Consider the following 22269-nt stretch of genomic DNA (forward strand, 5'->3'; position numbering starts at 1 on the left):
AAGGTTTAGAGGTTTAGGATTTATAATTCAAGATTTAAGGTTTAAAGTTTGTGAAAAAAATAAATAATAAACCCTAAACTCTAAAAACTCTAAATCTTAATTTATTTTTTCAAAAACCGTAACATACAAATATCCCAAAAAAAACTAGAAAAAACACAAGCAAAAAAAGCTCCTTCGAGGAAGCGCTTTTATTGACATGACAAAAAATGCTTCCTCAAGGGAGCTTTTTTATACAATTTCCCTTTAAAACGCGCCTATATTGAAGCGTTTTGCATTTTTTTGGCCCCTTCTGATAAATATTGTTTTAAGTAGCCTATTTTCGTAAATAATATTGAAAATGACTGTTTTAGTAAAATACTCCAGAAACATACATACTCTTTTTCTTCAAAACACCTTAATTACAAAACAATCTATAAAAAAAACACTCACACCCTTTATCTCATTTGCATCTACAGTAAAAACCATAACAAATATTTAAAAAACAAACGGAGACATACCTATTTTTCTCCAAAAAACACTCTTTCTATAAAATCAAAAACTCAATAAAATTAAATCAACACAACCGCCATTTGTAAAATAAATAAATCAAAAAATATATATATGTTCATAGAAGAACCTATAAAACAATACAGTACCTGCTTCCTTTTATTCTCCACCAAAAGCCCAATTTATTTTCAAACCCCAAACCCCATCTATATGCTTTCTCATATATATGCACAAATGAAACAAAGAAGCAGCTGATTGCCAAATCCCAAACCCCCGTGACCGTTTGGTCTTGTCAAACCGATGCCGCCTGCTGCCAGTCCTCCACCAGTGGTGCCGCTATCGGCAGTCCTCCACCCCCTAACACATGCAGTCCCCATTAATTATTATTTTAAAAATTAATTTATTATTTTTTCACAACCATATATGGCCTTTTTTTACCGGGTTTCGGTGAAACCCAGATGCCACCTCTCTCACACCCTCCACCCATAAAATATAATTTTATTTTCAAAAACATATTATTCTGTAAGGAAAAAACAAAAGTGGTGCCGCCTATCTCGCACTTTCTACCCTCAACACTATAACAAACATATCATTTTGATAAATAATATATAGGCCTCAGCTGGGGCTGGGAATTATGGGGTAATCTATCCACCTTAGCTACAGTTAATGTAAATTTGGTCTAGATAGTGAAAACGTATCGGCTCTTCGATTGTGCAGGGCCAAGAAAACTATTCAGGTCAGGCTGAACCAAACCACTAACAGATATAAAAACATACAGGTGGCAGAGACAAATGAAAGAAATATGAAAGTGTTTAGTTGTAACTTAAAGAAAGAATAAATGAAAGAAATAAGAATTATGTCCATGATGATGTTTACCCACTTCAGTTTACTAATTTATGTCTACAAAGTTTTGTCCAGTGAAAATTTATCATAAATTTTTAGTACAAGTTATGATTTAAATTTAATCAATCCTTATATTGTCTTAGTTTCACTTCCATATATTCATAAAGAATATTCTCACCAAATCAAACTTTTCTCACCAAATCAAACTTTCCTCAACAATATCTCCCCTAAATCCTCAACAACCCTTCCCCCCCCCCCCAACAAATCCTCAACAATCAAACATGCATGATGTTATTTGCATTATCAACAAAACCAAGTGTTTTGTCTTATATATTTATATAGATGGGTGTATTAATCTATGCTTGAGATAAAGCTGAGTTTTCATCTTCTCTAAACATGGCTTTGAGATGGTTTCTGCATTCTCTGGTGTACCAACCTGATGACATGCAGTACTGCAAGAACATGGCAAGTGAACAAAGTGGAGGAGTGACTTAGAGCTCAAAGGTGTCCTCCAACGGTGAAAGCGAAAATGCATCTGGCTTCGGGGTTTCAGATGCCACTGCACTATCTTCGTTACATGAAAGTGGATTACGAAAAAATGGAGTGGAAAGTGGACATGCTTCTCAGAGAATATGGACTAAGTTTGGAGGGCAACCTTAGCCTCGATGAGAAGAGAGCATATGCAATGGGCACATTCTAGTGGCCTCATCAGTATTGATTCATCTTCTAATCATCATTGTGCCTTAATCAAAATGGCAGCTAATATCATATGCATGCAGTTAATAACTTTTAGCACTATATAATTAAATGCAGTACATGTATATGGCGTGTGGTACTTTGTAGTAAGATGGTTGGAATCCAGTTTTGTTTAATACTACAAACTTAGTCCATATTATCTGAGAAGCATGTCCACTTTCCACTCCTCCATTTTCTCCTAATCCACTTTCGTGTAATGAGGATAGTGCAGTGGCATCTGAAACCCAGAAGCCAGATGCATTTTTGCTTTCACCGCCGTCAACTCACCATTGGAGGACACCTTTGAGCCCTAAGTCACTTCTCCACTTTGTTCACTTGCCATATTCTTGCAGTACTGCATGTCATCAGGTTGGTACCCCAGAGAATGCAGAAACCATCTCAAAGCCATGTTTAGAGAAGATGAAAACTCAGCTTTATCTCAAGCATAGATTAATACACCAATATATATATATATAAGACAAAACACTTGGTTTTGTTGATAATGCAAATAAAATCATGCATGTTTGATTGTTGAGGATTAAGGGGGGGGGGGTGGTTGAGGATTTAGTGGAGATATTGTTGAGGAAAGTTTGATTTGGTGAGAATATTCATTATGAATATATGGAAGTGAAACTAAGACAATTTAAGGATTGATTAAATTTAAATCATGACTTGTACTAAAAATTTATGATAAATTTTCACTGGACAAAACTTTGTAGACATAAATTAGTAAACTGAAGTGCATAAACATCATCATGGACATAATTCTTTCATTTATTCTTTCTTTAAGTTACAACTAAACACTTTCATATTTCTTTCATTTGTCTCTGCCACCTGTATGTTTTTATATCTGTTAGTGGTTTGGTTCAGCCTGACCTGAATAGTTTTCTTGGCCCTGCACAATCGAAGAGCCGACACGTTTTCACCATCTAGACCAAATTTACATTAACTGTAGCTAAGGTGGATAGATTACCCCATAATTCCCAGCCCCAGCTGAGGCCTATATTATATATTTTTGGTTGTTCGACACATTTTTTAAGTCGAACCGAGTCAAACCCTAAGCCAAAAAAAGGAGAAGCTCTCTCAATGGCTTGTGGGTCCATACCAACAGAGGATTTCAGGATAATAATATAAGAGAAGTAACAATTAACTAAGTGCATTGATAGATAGATATAAAAGGACTAGCTAACTACCCTATCCATGCCATGAGCACGCAAAATATCAATGGCAGCAGCAAGTTTTTCTTGAGGACAAAACAGAAGTAAATCATATACTATATATACTAGTTTGATTGTTGATAGCATAGCAGATCAGTTCTATCTATTTGTCATCTACTAGAGTTTCCCACAATCATGTGGCTACAAATCTATGCATCTTTCATTTTCATTTATTTGTTTATTATTTATGTTATTTAGCAAAATATAGTGGACAATCTCTGCTGTGGCAGGCATCAATGAGAAGCATTGCCAACTAGAGCATGCTTGTTGCAGCATCAGTCCTGCTAGTGGAGACAAAAGAAAAAAAAGGAAGCATCCAAATAATTATCAATAATTCCAGTATGGAACAGTTCTAGCAATCAAACCAATAAACTATTCTTCTCGCAAAAGAATATGCATGACTTGCTACAGTACCAAAATCGATACAATTTTGCCTTACCTATCCTGGCCATTTCCATCAAAGGCATGTAATGCGGGTCTAGATAGTGAAAACGTGTCGGCTCTTCAATTGTGCAGGGCCAAGAAAACTATTCAGGTCAGGTTGAACCAAACCACTAACAGATATAAAAACATACGGGTGGCAGAGACAATCCGCTTCTCAATCATCATTCAGAAAGATTATTCTTGCAATCAGCTGCAATACCATAATTTCATGTAAAAGAAATAATAATGATAATAATAATAACAACAACAATTGCTAAGATTAACTGCATACTTCAAACAAAACAACAAATTCACGAAGTGGAGAAAATATAAAAGTTAGCAAAAGACGTGGAACACTTCAATTGTGTGTGTTTGTCAAATTTCACCTGAAGCTGCCTGGGAGGAAACTGGTGGCACCATATAGAACATGATAACCCAACTTTCAATGGTTTATCACTTAAAAATGGATGCTGAAGATTAGTATCCCCATCTTTTGACCTGCAACCTCCTCAACCAGAAAAATTAAATCCCACTACGATAAAGCCTAGAAAGGAAGAAATGTGCCATCCCATCTATGTTACTCGGACTCATCATTCTTCTTGAAGTACCTGTGTTCGACACTCATGTCCAACACATGTATACTAGTATATGACCTCCAAGGATCTTCCAAATATATGGAAAAACTTAGAAAAATCTAACCATACCCATGTCGGATACATACCTGTAGCGGACACTCACACCAAGTAACATAGGCTCAATGAACTTCAACCCGTTATACATCCTAAGAGCAACGAATCTGTATGCATCATGCATCTTAATCACCATCTCTGTAGTGGATAAACTGTCACCTAGGTTAAAAGCTCCAGAATGCAAAGGAAAACCAATAATTTATCAAACTTATCCAGTATGTTCCATGCTCAAAGTGCACATAGTGAAATTGTTACTAGGATATTACATTTTGGCAAGCCAAATCAAAGTAAACAGGATGTTAAACTGATCTTCAATTTCTCAACAAGGGAAATCAACACACAGTTAAGGCACAATAAAAGGGAGAAAGGAAAAGAAAATCTAATTACTAATTTCAGTAACATGGTGTTATGATCATGGATTATGGATCAAATCACTGAACGATTCACAATAAAACCTACCATTGTAGATATTTCTCATGATGAACCTTTGATCAATAATACATGGAACAGAGCTCCTAGCTTTAGACTCATCAGAAAGAGAGAATCTTAAACCTCTATAAAGTGAAATAATTTCTGTCTAATTGTCCCCTTAAATGAAGGTTACATGGGATTTTAGTCTGGTAGAATAAGAAACTACAATTAAGGAAAGTAAAATTAAGTTCTAATTGCATAAAATACTTGCTAAGTAAATTTTCTAATTAGGAATATTATTAGAAAAACAGAATTATTTGTCTTCTTGCCATCTTTGGCTTCTTGTATTGCCCACAAAGGCATCATGACACATGGATTTCGATGGCAGATGGAAGACTGCCGCCTCTTTTCAAAGTAGTCACACAATAAGCATCCAATTGACTCAAATGGTCTGCATACATAATCAACTATCATCCTCAAAACCATCACTTTTATGTCATCAATATAATATAACTTATTTACAGAACATCAGTAAATGAAATTGCAGCTACATTCTAACAGGCTAAAACACACCAGATGTAAAATTCCAGTGTCAATTAATTGTGATGCTTGAGAGAAAATCCAAACTACAAATTGGTTAAGAGTAAATTAGCTAACTAAAAGATCAGGGGAAGACAAAGAACACTCAGCAATTCAAAGATTAATGAAGAGAAGAAAATAGTCAAACTGAAAATTAAGCGTATGCAAAAACTTTGACAAGATGCTTGCTGAATCTCAAATGACCTTTCCTGCTACAAAAAAAAGTAAACTAGATCTGTATGGTACACTGCAAAATATGGGAGAAATGGTGCTACCATGTAGTTTTTCACCTCATTTATTTTACAAATGAATAGGATGTTGTCTGGTTTTAAAAGAAAACTGTCAATATGACACAATCAGCTACAAAAGTACAACTTAAAACTTACACATCGGAATAAAATAAAAACAGCTGTTGAAATGAGCTGTAAGCAAAAAAAAAAAAAGAGACAGAGAGAGAGAGAAGAGGGAAAGACTATAAACAAAAACTTTCACAGGAAAATACTCCAAACGAGAAGGCAACAGCAAAGTAAATTTAATTACTTTCAATATGATAGGAGAGTTGAAGAATGCTTTAATGAAATCTCACATTGCAGGCTACCATATGAAAGTTCACATCCTTGTATTCTGATCTACATTGCATTGTCTATTTCCTGAAGGGAATTAAAATGACTTGTCAAAAGCCATCCAAAAATATGTTCTTCAGCATCTACTTCAGATTATCACTCATTTTCAAATAGCTTTCATTCAACTTGCATGTAGAAATTGAAAGAGCGCCAACTACAACATGATCATCTTCATGGCACACTTTTAATTGGTTATCACTTTTGTTATTGTAGTATCTGGTGGTTCTATTTACTCTGAAGAGCAGCTTTAACTACTCAGCAACTAATCAGTTGGTGTAAGCGTAAAATCCATGGGTGCTCCATCGTTTTCTGGCATATCTCTAACCTCATTGAGAAGTCTTGTAAGTTCCTTTGTCAGCTCCCTACGAATATAATCAGAGCGCTCTTTTGTAATTGATGATTCTGCAAATAAAGTTTCAGTTAAGGACTGGAACTCTTGAAACCATTCATCATCTTTATCATGAACAGAATGATCATCATAAAACATCAAAGAGCTTTCTCTTCGCCATCTACTTAGAAAGTACTTTTCAGGAAGTTGAAAGTAGTTCTTATCTATAAATACACGAAGAGCATGTCTGCACAATATCCCAGAAGACTCAAACTCCTTACATGAACAGTGAATCTGTTCATCTTCTGGAATCCATATAACAAGACTTTCCCCATCAATCTTTCTGAAATGACGCACAAGATATGATCCATTGGCCATTTCAGATGCAGCATACTGCATGCTTACTATTAATTCCTGTTGTAGAGCATTGAATGCAAAGGGTGTAAGAATTTGCCGTGAATGCTCTTCAATGGGTAAGCATGTTTTCATATCCATATACTGGCACTGTATCTCTTGATGTCGCTCGTTTTGTAAATTGGCTGCAATACCAACCTGAAAACCAATCATAATAATAACCAACATATCAAAAACAGAAAAGAAAAAACAAAGTTGAGGGATTACAATACAGCATTTGTAATTAACATTACCTGCTCAAAAAATCCACGTAAACATGATTGAACACCGAAGATCCCTTTCAAGAAAGCATCTACAGACTTTGAATAGGCTGTTGTTGCCATTCGAGCAAGAAAATGAACTCTCACATATGACAGCACCCAAGATGTACGAAGAGAGTAGAGTAAAGTGATATGTTTATCTGAGCCAAGTCCAAATATGGAAACCATTTGATTCCATCGTAGCTCAAAATCCTCTGTACTCTCCAGACGATACAATGCATCAAATTCTGATTTAAAGTCTGCATATTGAGATCCAAGCTGAAGAGAGAACCAGCTAGATACCTTTGGAAGTATGTTCCATATAGATGTAACATGTTTGGTACTCGGTAATTCACTTGTTATAGCATCTCTAAGTCGTGGATCAAGATCACTTAAAATTGTCTGTGGACATCTCCCTTTCATGAAGCGGATAAGCGTCTGCACCAAGAGGGCAAAGGAAAAATTGTAAACAAATAAGATACATCAAAACCTACTTAAAATACACAAAAGATTAAATCAGTAAACCTGTATAGCCCATGCAAAGGAGCGCAGTGTTTCATCCTGCAATAAAACGCAACCAAAGAAAATTGGTTGACCATTGTTGTCAATTCCAAACCATGCCCCAAAAAGCATATCATATGTGATTGATCTGTAAGTGGTGTCAAAATAAACAACATCACCAAACAAGGCATATGAATTAACAGCGACACCATATGACCAAGCAATGTTCTCAACCTTATCATTCTGATCTACTGTAAAATCATAAACAAAATCTTGATCAGCCTCTTTTGTTGCTTTACATGCCTCAAGAAGTTCCATTGTATCATTTTCTCTTTTCTCATTGAGCAAAGCATCATTTTCTTGAACCACTTTCTTCCGGTTTTGAACAAAATTCCTAACATCTCTCTCCAAAAAAGGCAATTGCCCACCTTGAATGCCTTTTTCCAACTCCAAAACCTTCACTATACGATGTATAGGAAACCCAGCTTTTGAAAGTAGTAAAATTCTCTCTTGATCTGCCTCATTAATCTTCCTATATGCAGGCAAGAGACGGACCTGGTCATCCTCTAAAAGCTCGTGATTATGAACATTGCTAAACTGTACAACAAACCATTGAGAAACCCCATCTATTACTTCCTTGGACAAGTACATCTTAGCATCACACCCACACCGTACAGACTTCCTATCTCTATGGTGTTCCCCAGAAAGCTTTTTCCTTGCCGGTGCAAATCCGGAACGATAGCAAACAAAATCACGCTTATAAATCCCCAATTGGGGGCTCAGTCTGGACCTCTCTTTCCTAATGGAAAACCCATTTTTCCTAGCAAAATTTCCATAATACTCGAAAGCATCATCGTCGGTCTTAAACACCATTCCAACATAAGGAGCAACCATGTCTTGGGACTGAAGTGATTCAGTTTTTACAATCTGGGATACTATGGATGTCTCTTCAGCATCTCCTTCATATGTTACATAACATTTCCAGTCACCGCATGGGCATTGCTGCCTTCTTAGCCACATGTTTTTCGATGCAACGGATGCCATTTTATATAATCAATTTGAAATATATATGCAAGTACAATCAATGTCACTGCAATCCTAGACTCGCCCAAAACCTGACAGCATAAACCCTTCAAGAAACAATAATTATAAACAAGAATTAAAACGGATTCCATTTTCAAGAAAAAGAACACAAAAAACAACTAAATTAAGAAGCTACCCATTGGAGCTAAGATATATATAGCTTACTAGCTGGAAAAATTTAAGAGTGAAAGTAAGGGGAAAAAAAAAACAAGAGAAAGTAGAAATAATAAAATGTTAAAGACCAGTACATAAACAAAAAGAAACTTACATAAAAAAATGGCTAAAGCAGTAAAGATCAACGGACACGAAAACAATCGTAAAGTGCTTTAAGCCTTGTTGTGCTTGTGCTTGTGCTTGTTCTTCTGCATCCCCAGCTCGCGGTCTACCTTTTTTCTTTTCCTTTTCCCTCGTATTATGAAAAAGTCCTCGCAGATTACCGGAAAAAAAAATCCACCATTAAGCCGACATGGACATTGTTCTTGGGCCAACATGGTTCGACCGTGTTGTCAATGCTATAAAGATGTCTTCAGACCCAGAAAAGGGTTATAATTACAATATTTTATATCAAAATATATTTTTAAATTATCTATAAATTGTGTACCTGGCCTGCTTTGAACACCGAAAAGTGAGAGAGTTAGGTAAAAATGTAGGTCTCATAAATAGATTTAGACAAAAAAATTCATTTAAAAGATGGGTCAAACCTTTGCTATAGTTTTTTTTTCTTAGGCTCGACCCAAATTTATAAAAAGAAAATTAACTTTTTTTTACTTTTTTGTTACTATTTTTTATTATTTTCTCACTATTTTATTATCATTTTATTATTATATTGCTATTATTTTATTGTTATTATTTGGATAATGTATAATTGTTATTTTATATTAATTTTATTATTATTTTAGAGTCATTTGCTTGTTAAATTTCACTTATCTTAATGTTATTTAAGTATACATATTTTTAATTTATTTCAAGTTGTTAGGAAGTTTTTTAGTATTTTTTGATGTATTATATTTTTTTAAAGAAATTATATAAAAAATGCATATATATATATATATTAAATACGATTGAGTCAGACCTGAATTTTAACACATTTATTCAGGTCATTCAGGTTAAGTTTAGGCAAAATTTTAAACTTATTTTTTTTACTAAATCTGGGCTTAAAATTTTGGTTAAATTTTATTCAAACTCGACCTAACCCATAGACACCTCTAATAAAAATTTGTATTCATTTAGAGGTATTTCAACACCTCAAAATATCAATTTTAATTTCATATTGATTAATAGTTAAAATAATATAAATTAAAGAACATGTTTATAATTCTACAACACCAATGTATAAGCCATTATTGAAATCAGTGGATAAAATGGAAATAATGAATGTCTGTGTTGCATTATGAACATTAAAATTTAGCTAAAAATGCGATTATGAAATAATTATGATGTTTGCTCATTATTTATAATAGTTAAAGGCACCTAATCAATAAGTGATGCGTTTTAATCTACTATTTAAATAATCAATTATTTTAATTTATTTTGTATCATATCCTTGTAAAAATAAAATTTAATTTACAATTAATTGATTTTAATTATGTAATAAATAAGTACTTATAAACTTGTAATACTATAAAATTTAAAAATTAATCATATCATATATATATATATTACAAAATTTTAAGTCCCAGGCGGTTTAATTTTTTGGCATGTGTCATACTTATCCTATTAATACATAACAACATAAAACATAATTCATGTTTATATCCATTTTTTAAATTAATATAAAATGATATTTTAAAATTATAATCTATTCTTAAATTAATAGAAGATAATATTAAACTTATAATAATTATATTTTATCTTATAATTATTTTAAATAATTATTATTTTTTAATATTTATGTAAATTTAGAAATATATTCAAATGAAATACAATAAAATGAAAAATCAAAACCTAAAATAATTATATAATTTTTCAGATCCCTTTAAATATTTTTAACGTATCCCTAAAAATAAATTATTTAAATAAAATAAATAAACTTTCAAGTGATACAAATACCAAAAAAAAATACAACTTAAAAAAATCTACACAACTTGATTACTTGAATAAATAGCTAGTCCAAATATATATATATATAAAATAAATTAGCTGATTATAAATTTATATAAATTTAATAAGTTCACATAATATGTGTATATATAATAAAATTAATGTATATTAAATTAATTAACATATTCGGTTATGTAATTATTGTATAAATTAGTATAATAATATTAAAATATAAAATTAAATATTATATAATGTTGATATGTTAATGAAGGACTTTCTATTTATTAATCAATACTATACTTAAAATTTATTAATTTCCGTTACTTATTTAAAATAAATTCTGAGTAATTATATTAAATATAAGTTATTTTTTACTAAAACTATTTTAAATTATCATAGTATTTAATAATTAACATACAGTTACTTTTTTTTTACCAAATTATCAAAAATATATTAAAAATTATGTTCAACCGGTATGAAAATTATGTTTTAAAATACTTTTTTTTTACAAATTTTTTTATCATACTATTTGAAAATTTTCCAAAATTGTTTTTTTAAAAAGGGTTACAGTACAAATTCATCATCACACTACAATCAATATTGAAATTTGTCACTATGCTTTATTTTTATTGATATTTTCTGTCGTTATTTTTTTATAATATGAGTAAATTTGACACTTAGCTTTTATGTTATTAAATTTTACCACTAAACTTTAAATTTATTAATTTTTTCCATTAAATTTTATTTTTTAAATTAAATTTTATCACTCAATATTAATTTTGAATATTTGAAAATATATTTTAATAATAATTTTTTTAAAATGTTTTATTTCAATAGTTAATAATAAGTTAATTTATAAAATATTAAAAATTAATAAATTAGCTTAGAAATTTTAAATTAATGAAACAAATACGTGAATATATATATAAAGTACATTTATTAATTTTGACATTATATTGTTTTACTTATTGTTGTTAATTATTAAGTTTCAAGTTATTTTAAATTAAAATTGAGTAGAAAATTTCAATAAAAAATCAAACTTTAGAGACAAAATTCAATATAATTATCAATTAAAGTCAATTTCACCTAAAATATAATGACAAATTCACACATAGAAATATACTTTAAAAATTAGTAGTAAACTTTTTTAAAACTTATAATATATTTTATTAATATATACAATCAACTAATAAAATATATAATTAATAGATGGTAATTAACTTATCACTCTAATTCAATCTACATCTAAATTAATTTTCAATTAAAATAATTTCAAATACAATTTATTAGTCCCACGATCAAATTTTCTATTCATGTAGCAAATAACAAAGTTAGCAAATAACAAAGTAATTAATACTCTATTATCCCTAAATATAAAAATCTCACCTTTATACTTAAATATTAAAAAACTCATCTTGTAACATCTTATACCTGACCCGATTTACTAGATCTAGATATAGGATGCCACCAGATTGAAACACTTAATAAGAATTTTAAAACCGACGAAGACTTATTGAATATACCTCTCACTTATTTATTATTCTAAGTAAAAAGATTTCGTAGTACAAATTATTGATTACAGTTGATTTTCAAATAATAGTGTAAGACAGTAACACTTAAATATTTATTTAAGACAGACTCATTTGTGGAGTATAATATTATTCATCCTTTGACACCGTATTCCCAAAAGTTCCTCTCTATGTTTAATATCCACTTTAACCGCTACTCTAGCGCATCCTTGACTTGGTCATTCACTGGCGAACTGGTTCAACTTAAAACCTGCACCACAAATGCACACCCATAAATTCAGCAGTACTTAGTGAGTCTAAACCATTATTCCTTTATAGCACTGAGACTGAAATTCTTAACTTTAACAATCTGGACTTTCTTTTAAGCTTTGGCAGATACATTTTTTTTTTTGTACAATACACCCGAATGAAGGATCCCAGTCTTCACACTATATTTCAGATTCCGTCTCATAGTCTCTTTGAAGATAATAGTTGGATACACATCTCAAAACGTTATATATTATATTCTACTTTTGGCAGATTTTATTACAGATTCCAGCAAACCGCTCAGAATTTCAAATACATGAAGTTCTCTGTCATGGTGGATCACTATAATAGATTCCTTAGTTTAATATATTGTTCGAGAACTTATTCAGAAAATGCCTTGAAGGCATATCCAAATATCACCACTACGACTGATTCATAAATTGCCAGATAGGCTTTTGAGTTCAAATTCGCCACACAGGCTATCCCGAAAATTAGCCACTAAGGCTTTTTAGAAAATTTGCCATTAAGACTTTTTAGAAGATTAGCCACTAAGGTTTTCTAGAAAACTAGCGACTAAGGCTTTTTAGAAAACTTACAGATTTACTGTCCTGGTACGTGTTTACAATCCAAGCGGGCTTTATCTTTATTGATGCCATGAGCCTTACCCACATGGTCTTACATATATCTTTATGTTGTGATCAATCAATCCAGCTTATATCCCACCGAAGACTACACCATGAATATCCTCATGGTCATAAAATGCCATGACCATGGACTTCACATATCTCTCACTATTTTGGCGTACTATCATATGATACCATGGGTTTCTACCACATAGTCTTACATATTTTGTTCCATGATATGCCAGTCCGGTTAGCATTATAGTTGCCCCACAGGAGGCATCACAATATATTTTTTCATATTCATAGATATGTTTATACTGGACTCAGATAATAGGGAAACACTTATTAACCATACTCGCAATGAACACTAAATTACATTACGCACACCTAGGCTCGACATGCTAACTTATTTACGATAGAGACACTTACAGGGACCTTGCTTATACTCATTCTAGGCTCATACTTATACTCATTCTAGGTGTAACACCCCGAAACCGTGGCCGTCACCGGGGTCGAACACGAGGTGTTATCTGGCTTAATTCATCACTTATACAGCTCAAACAATTTATTTTAAAACTCCCAGACAAGCTGTCAATCTGCGTTATAGTCACTTAAAAATTCGTATCTTGAGTTCTGAAACTCGAAATCCAATTCCGAAAATTTTTCCTGAAACTAGACTCATATATCTATCTACTGAAATTTTTCCACAATTTTTGGTCGGTCCAATTAGTACAGTTTATTAGTTAAAGTCTCCCCTGTTTCAGGGTTCAACTACTCTGACATCTGTGTATTACGAACCAGATATCTCCCTGTACAGAGATTCAATGACTATGCCATTTGTCTCTAATAAAACTAGACTCAATAAGGAATCTGTACATATAAAGTATGACTTCTAATTATCTTTGTAAAATTTATGGTGAATTTCCAAAGTCGGAACAGGGGATCCAGAAATCGTTCTGGCCCAGTTTCACAAGATTTTAAATATCTCATACAATATAGCTCATATATTTGTTTTACTTCTTCCATGTGAAAATAGACTCATCAAGCTTCGATTCCATAACTTATTCATTATTTAATTCCATTTCTACTATTTTTAGTGATTTTTCAATTTCACATCACTACTGCTGTCTGCATCTATTATTAGAGTAAATTTTACCTATTAGAGTAATTTAACATACATATCACCAAGTATGATCATGACTAGCCATACCAAAGGCTAATCATTACCAAGCATTTCCTTACTACTCAATAACCATATCATGAGTGTAACACCGGAAATGATTAGCCATGACAAACGGCATAATAATCAAATAGACTTTAACTATTACTTATAACTAAGTATCATAAGACCAAATCCAACTTAACATTTATGCCATTTTCGCATGGCTAAAAGTATACATACCAAAGTTCAAACAAAACATAATAGCCTATACATGCCGAAATGTTCTCTTAGGCCAACTAAGAAGAATATACCAAAAAATTGCAAGCTGGTGTGATGACTTCGACGATGGTCCCGAGCACACAAAAATGGATCAAAGGAACCTAAATAAGTGACAAATAAACACACCAAATGAGTATATAACTCAGTAAGTCATAAGCATTACATACCGTACAATTATAAGAGATCATAAGAGAAGGCAAATAATGCAAAATCAGCTACTCCAACTATACCGAACTATGCTATCATTTCTTAGAATTTCGGTTCAATCTCATGCCAAGTCCTACAATCAAATCAAACACCAAAACAACCCAATTGATTTAAACCCGATTCCTCAAAGCATGGAATTATGACGCACTAGATAAATTTGTACCTACTCAGTACATGCCTCAAGTTCGATACTTTAGTTACTAGTTCTACCACTTCGTTCTTTCACGCACATTTTATATTATCAATCAAATTTGCACACATAGTGCTCGTCACACTCGCACACATAGTGCCATAGTACACCGCACACTCAGTGCATTGGATTTTCTCTCATACTTCAACATCCAAATCGGCACACATAGTGCTACTTAATTCCGCACACATAGTGCCATATGTTAACTCATTTTGATAAGGAAATTTACTTAATTCAAATAGCACATATGGTCACATTAATAATTAGAAAATTCACTCCAAAAGAATACTCATCAAAAGGAATTCTTTTATGATTCACTAGTATTTTCTTTTTACATACCAACTAATCAACCTTACAAAAATGCTTAAGGAGTTACCTTGTGTTGGGTAAAACGGTTCCAACTCGGCTACTCGATGTTTTTTGCTTTGCCCTTGCTTGATTCCCCTCCTTTAACTTCTTGAGCTTAATCAAATAAGTTAAACTAGTTTAACCGTCTTGCTAAATATTTATGTCCAAATATTAATGATTTCATATAATAAGAAACACATGGTAAATTTTTACCTTTCTACCTTATGCTTTTGGGCCATTCGGCTAATAACCATATAATATCATTACTATCAATAATCCAATTACACATACACATATACATATTTGTATATTAGGTAACCACTCTTACTAACTACCCATTTTAGTCGATTTTATACAATCAAAGGTAATATCACAAATGGGCATACTTATATAGCCGAATGTGCTAAAACTAGATCTAACATCACCTATACACTTGATTAAATGGCCGAATACCTATACTATCAATTATAGTATCATTTTTATTCTTTCAAACACATAGTTTCCTCCCATGAACACTTGGCCGAATTTTTTTCTTCTAATCTAGCATAGCTTCACATCTATTTGTAACATCATATAAATCCACATATAACTACATTTCTACCTAAATCTTCTTTCACCTTCCTACTATTTCCCTTCACAACATCAAAAGCACCATACTCTTAGCATTTACCTCTCCCTAACCGTTTTCCATTTAATTACTTATTTAGGTAGAAAATTAACATATGAGACATGATAAGACATTGGCTACTAGCTAGATTTTCACAAAAATTTAACAAAACTAACATGAATCCTACCTTAATCCTCCCTTATGATGGCCGAATGTCTTAGAACATTTCTCCCCTCCTTCCCTAGCTCACGGCACTTCAAGAAAAGAAAGAAGATGAAGACTTTCTCTTGCTTTCTTATTTTATTCCCCTTTCTTTTTTTTTGATCTATTTTAATCATTTACTAATAAAAGCATCATTAAAAATTCAACTTAATGGAAGAACCATCCTTGCTTGGCCGGCCACTACTTGAGGTTTGGGTAATTTGACATGCAAACCCAAGTTTCCTCACTTTGTTATTATTTGATCCTTACATATTCCCCTATCATATTTTCTTAAGTTCTCAACTAAGTCAATTACATGAAATTCACATTCATAAGTCTAAATTAAAACATCAAATTTTCACACATGCACTAATATACATAGAGGATATGCAACCAAATTTTAAATAAATTTTGGGACTCGGTCTTGTGGCCCCGAAACCACATTCCGACTAGGGTCGAATTAGGACTGTCACAACTCTCCCTCACTCAAAAATTTTCGTCCCCGAAAATCTTACCAGCAAATAAATTTGGATAACGTTCCTTCACCGAATCATCGAGCTCCCAAGTAGCTTCTTCGACCCCATGTTTATGCCACAGTACCTTCACTAATGCGATTTTCTTATTTCGCAATTCTTTTACTTCACGTGTTAAAATGCGAACCGGTTCTTCCTCGTAACTCAAATCAGATTGAATCTCGATCTCAGATGGAGTAATTATGTGTGATGGGTCGGACCTATATCGTCGAAGCATTGAGACATGAAAAACGTTATGAATCTTTTCAAGTTCGGGGGGTAAAATCAATCTATATGCAACTGGACCAATTTGTTCGGATATTTCATACGGCCCAATGAACCTCGGACTCAGTTTGCCCTTACGGCCAAATCTGAGTATCTTCTTCCAATGCGAAACTTTTAGAAACACTTTATCTCCCACCTGATACTCAATGTCTTTTCGTTTCAAATCCGCGTACGACTTCTGGCGATCTGAAGCTGCCCTCAGACTTTCACGAATCATTATTACTTTCTGCTCAGCATCCTTAATCAAATCAACTCCGAAAATTTTACTCTCACCGAGCTCAGTCCAAAACAACGGTGTACGGCATTTACGACCGTACAAAGCCTCGTAAGGTGCCATCTTAATGCTTGATTGAAAACTATTGTTGTAAGCGAATTCAATCAAAGGTAAATACCGTTCCCATGAGCCACTAAACTCAAGGATACAACATCTCAACATATCCTCGAGTATCTAAATTACCTGTTCGGATTGGCCATCAGTTTGGGGATGAAATGCGGTGCTAAAATGCATCTTGGTACCCAATGCTCCTTGTAATTTCTTCCAAAATCGCGATGTAAATCTTGGGTCTCTATCCGACACGATAGAAATAGGTACCCCATGCAATCGGACAACTTGGGAGACATATAATTCTGCCAATTTATCGAGCAAAAAATCTGTACGAACAGGGATAAAATGAGCAGTCTTTGTCAATCTATCAACGATAACCCAGACCGAGTCTTTCTTATTCTGTGTCAATGGTAAACCGATACAAAATCCATTGTTACCCGATCTCATTTCCATTCGGGTATCATGATTGGCTGAAGTAATCCCGAAGGCACTTGATGTTCCACTTTCACTTGTTGACATATCAAACACTTCGACACAAAGTCAGAGATGTCTCGTTTCATACCAGGCCACCAAAATTGACGTTTCAAATCATTGTACATTTTCGTGCTACCCGAGTGGATAGACATTCGGCTATTATGAGCCTCATTCAAAATCATCGAAATAAGTTCCGAATTTCTTGGAACACATAATCGACTTTTGAACGTCAAGCAATCATTGTCGTCAATCCGAAACTCCGATTCCTCATTCGAAGCACATTCAGCTCGTTTAGCGACCAATTCATTGTCGACTTTCTGGGATTCAAATATTTGACGAATCCATAATGGTTTGGCCTTTAATTCAGCTACTAGCACATTATCGGGTGAGACGGACAGGTGAACATTCATCACTCTCAAAGCAAATAACGTTTTACGACTCAAAGCATCGGCAACCACGTTAGCTTTGCCCGGGTGATAATCAATGATAAGTTCATAATCTTTCAACAATTCAAGTCAGCGTCTTTGTCGCAGATTCAGATCTCTTTGAGTCATCAAATATTTAAGACTTTTGTGGTCCGAGTAAATATGACACCTTTCTCCAAACAAGTAATGTCGTCATATTTTCAAGGCGAACACTATGGCCGCTAATTCAAGATCATGGGTCAGATAGTTTCTCTCATGCGGCTTTAATTGTCTCGACGCGTAAGCCACAACTCGACCTTCTTGCATCAACACACACCCTAGCCCAAGCAAGGATGCATCACTATAAATGACAAACTCTTTACCGGACTCCGGCTGTACTAGCACTAGAGCTTCAGTTAAACAGGTTTTTAGTCGATCGAAACTTTCCTGACAACTTTCTGACCATTCAAACTCAACATGTTTTTGAAGTAGTTTCGTCAACGGTGCAGCTATCATCGAAAAACCTTTTACAAACTGTCGGTAGTACCCGGCAAGTCCCAAAAAGCTCCTAACTTCAGTAACATTCCTCGGAGGTTTCCAATCGAGTATGGCCAAAATTTTGTTCGGATCAACTCTAATTCCCGATGCGGATACGACGTGCCCCAAAAAGCTAACCTCTCTCAACCAAAATTCGCATTTACTGAATTTCGTGTATGACTGTTTGTCTCGTAAAATCTGTAATACTAATCTCAAATGATCGGCATGTTCAGCTTCATCTTGGGAATAAATTAAAATATCATCAATAAACACAACCACAAACCGATCTAAGTATTGTCTGAAAATTCGATTCATTAAATCCATAAATATCGCAGGGGCATTAGTAAGCCCAAACGGCATCACTAAGAATTCGTAGTGACCGTATCTCGTTCTAAAAGCAGTTTTGGGTATGTCTGAGTCTCTAACTCTTAACTGATAATAACCCGACCTCAAATCTATCTTTGAAAACACTGAGGCTCCCTTCAATTGATCAAACAAATCATCAATACGCGGTAACGGATATTTATTCTTTATTGTTACTTTATTCAACTGACGATAGTCGATGCACAACCTCATGGTTCCATCTTTCTTTTTCACAAATAATATTGGTGCACCCCATGGTGAAAAACTCGGTCGAGCAAAACCTTTATCCGTCAGTTCTTGCAACTGAATTTTCAATTCCTTTAATTCCGTTAATGCCATACGATATGGGGTTATCGAGATTGGCGTGGTACCAGGTACAAGTTCGAGGCCAAATTCTACCTCTCGAATAGGTGGCAACCCCGGTAACTCCTCAGGAAAAACATCTGAATACTCGCAAACCACTGGTACCGATTCGAGTTTCCTTTCCGTTTCTTTGCTATCAAATACATACGTAAGATAGGTTTCACACCCCTTCCTCACATATCTCCGAGCGATCATCGAGGATATTGTTGCTGGCACTCCCCTTAAATCAGTAGACTCAACTCGGACTATCTCGTTATTTGCACCCCTTAAATCAATGGTTTTTCTTTTGCAACTCACCACTACGTCATATACGGTCAACCAGTCCATACCAAGAATAACATCAAATTCATCAAATGGTAAAAGCATCAAATCGGCCGGAAAACAGGATTCTCAGATTATTAGAGGGCATCTCTTACACACTTTGTCAACAAGCGCATATTGACCCAAAGGATTTGACACTCGAATTACGAACTCAGTAGACTCAATAGGCAGAGTCTTACTGGATGCTAAAGTCTCACATACATAAGAATGAGTAGAGCCAGGGTCGATTAATGCAATTACATTAGTATCAAAAAGAGTGAAAGTACCAGTGATAACATCAGGGGAGGATGCTTCCTCTCGTGCACGGATGGCATATGCTCTAGCAGGAGTACGCGTCTCAGATCGAACAGCCGTATCAAAAGTCCCTCTCTGACCACCACCCTTACCTCCTGAAATTCTCGGTGGTCTACCCCTAACCGTTGTTCCACTAGGTCTTGCACCTTGCATCTTATTTTTCTCATCAAATTCCGTGCAATCTCTAATGAAGTGATCCTTCGAACCGTATCTGTAACAGGCCCTGTTAGTGGACTTACCCCAACATTCACCTGTGTGTCGTCTTCCACATTGGGGACATTCAGGTTTTTCTTGGCGATTGTTACCCACACTAGCAACCGAAGTAGCTCGTGAGTCCGTTAATGGTTGTGTCCTAATAGAAATTCCCGCAGTCGTCTTCGGTTTGTGAGTGTCCTCCCTGAACTTCTTTATAGTTGAGAACGGAGTTCTACTCGTTGATCTTTTACGAAAGTCTCGAGCTTCAGATTCTGCCTTCTTTTTCTTCTTTCCAAGTTCTTCCGCCTTGCAAGCTCGTTCAACTAGTGTTACAAATTCTTTTATCTCTAAAATACCCACTAGTAGCTTTAAATCTTTATTCAATCCTTCCTCAAATCTTTTGCACATAGCGATTTCATCGGCTACACACTCCCGAGCATATCGACTGAGTCTTACGAACTCACGTTCGTATTCAGATACTGTCATGCGGCCTTGCTTAAGTTCCAAGAATTTCTTACGCTTTTGATCGATGAACCGTTGGCTAATATATTTTTTTTAAAACTCCGTTTGAAAGAAATCCCAAGTAACTCGTTCCTTCGGGACTATGGAAATCAAGGTCCTCCACTAATAGTAGGCTGAGTCTCGCAACAAAGATATAGCACACTTTAAACACTCATCAGGTGTGCAGGACAGTTCATCAAAAACTCGGATGGTGTTATCAAGCCAGAACTCGGCCCTTTCAGCATCATCAGTAACTATGGCTCTGAATTCCTCGGCCCCGCGCTTTCTAATCAAGTCTACAGGTGGTTTACTCGGCCTTACAGGATCAGTAGTCGATGGCATTATGGCTCCTGGGGCGGATTATTTAAATTCAGGAATGGTTGGGCAGCCGGATTAGTGCGGGCATATTGTGCGACCCACTCGTTCATCATAGTAAAGAAGGCTTGTTTTGCCCCCTCATCTTGATTATTCGCAGATGACTGAGGTTCAACAGGCGGTGTCCCTTGCGCAGGAGCAGCCGCTACACTTTCAACGTCATCCGCTAAGGTTCTCTCTAAACCGGGATCCATTTACTAATCAAAACAAAAAATTTTAGCCGTCAGAAGTCATCACACTATTAAACACTAACATTAAGGCATGTATAGCTAGACTCATACGCGCTATGGTAGTCCTAGAACCGACTAAACCATAGCTCTGATACCAATAAAAATGTAACACCCCGAAACCGTGGCCGTCACTGGGGTCGAACACGAGGTGTTATCTGGCTTAATTCATCACTTATACAGCTCAAACAATTTATTTTAAAACTCCCAGACAAGCTGTCAATCTGCGTTATAGTCACTTAAAAATTCGTATCTTGAGTTCTGAAACTCGAAATCCAATTCTGCAAATTTTTCCTGAAACTAGACTCATATATCTATCTACTGAAATTTTTCCACAATTTTTGGTCGGTCCAATTAGTACAGTTTATTAGTTAAAGTCTCCCCTGTTTTAGGGTTCGACTACTCTGACATCTGTGTATTACGAACCAGATATCTCCCTGTACAGAGATTCAATAACTATGCCATTTGTCTCTAATAAAACTAGACTCAATAAGGAATCTGTACATATAAAGTATGACTTCTAATTATCTTTGTAAAATTTATGGTGAATTTCCAAAGTCGGAACAGGGGATCCAGAAATCGTTCTGGCCCTGTTTCACAAGATTTTAAATATCTCATACAATATAGCTCATATACTTGTTTTACTTCTTCCATGTGAAAATAGACTCATCAAGCTTCGATTTCATAACTTATTCATTATTTAATTCCATTTCTACTATTTTTAGTGATTTTTCAATTTCACATCACTACTGCTGTCTGCATCTATTATTAGAGTAAATTTTACCTATTAGAGTAATTTAACATACATATCACCAAGTATGATCATGACTAGCCATACCAAAGGCTAATCATTACCAAGCATTTCCTTACTACTCAATAACCATATCATGAGTGTAACACCGGAAATGATTAGCCATGACAAACGGCATAATAATCAAATAGACTTTAACTATTACTTATAACTAAGTATCATAAGACCAAATCCAACTTAACATTTATGCCATTTTCGCATGGCTAAAAGTATACATACCAAAGTTCAAACAAAACATAATAGCCTATACATGCCGAAATGTTCTCTTAGGCCAACTAA

At 34.2% G+C, this 22269-nt stretch overlaps 1 protein-coding gene across 7 annotated transcripts; it reads right to left on the minus strand.

Moving 5' to 3' along the window:
- Positions 1–401: 401 nt before the first annotated feature.
- LOC107962074 (putative protein FAR1-RELATED SEQUENCE 10) lies at positions 402–9104 on the minus strand. 7 transcript variants are annotated; one of them, XR_005928855.1, is made up of 8 exons: positions 8840–9104; positions 7513–8618; positions 6982–7425; positions 6332–6886; positions 5970–6033; positions 4091–4531; positions 3721–3915; positions 2221–3565 (listed from the first exon to the last, which is right to left on the minus strand). XR_005928855.1 is itself a non-coding variant. In XM_041116002.1 (6 exons), the coding sequence occupies exons 2-5, from the start codon at positions 8530–8532 to the stop codon at positions 6013–6015; spliced, it is 2040 nt and encodes a 679-aa protein (XP_040971936.1). In that variant the 5' UTR covers positions 8533–8618; positions 8840–9104; the 3' UTR covers positions 4929–5255; positions 5970–6012. The 7 variants fall into 7 exon arrangements, 4 of the variants coding, with proteins under 4 accessions (XP_040971936.1, XP_040971935.1, XP_040971937.1 ...); XR_005928853.1 differs by lacking the exon at positions 2221–3565 and adding an exon at positions 402–843 and having other exon boundaries at positions 5970–6886; positions 8840–9102; XM_041116002.1 differs by lacking the exons at positions 2221–3565; positions 3721–3915; positions 4091–4531 and adding an exon at positions 4929–5255.
- Positions 9105–22269: the final 13165 nt, after the last annotated feature.

The sequence above is a fragment of the Gossypium hirsutum genome, chromosome A06, assembly GCF_007990345.1.
Source record: "Gossypium hirsutum isolate 1008001.06 chromosome A06, Gossypium_hirsutum_v2.1, whole genome shotgun sequence".
Classification (NCBI taxonomy): domain Eukaryota; kingdom Viridiplantae; phylum Streptophyta; class Magnoliopsida; order Malvales; family Malvaceae; genus Gossypium; species Gossypium hirsutum.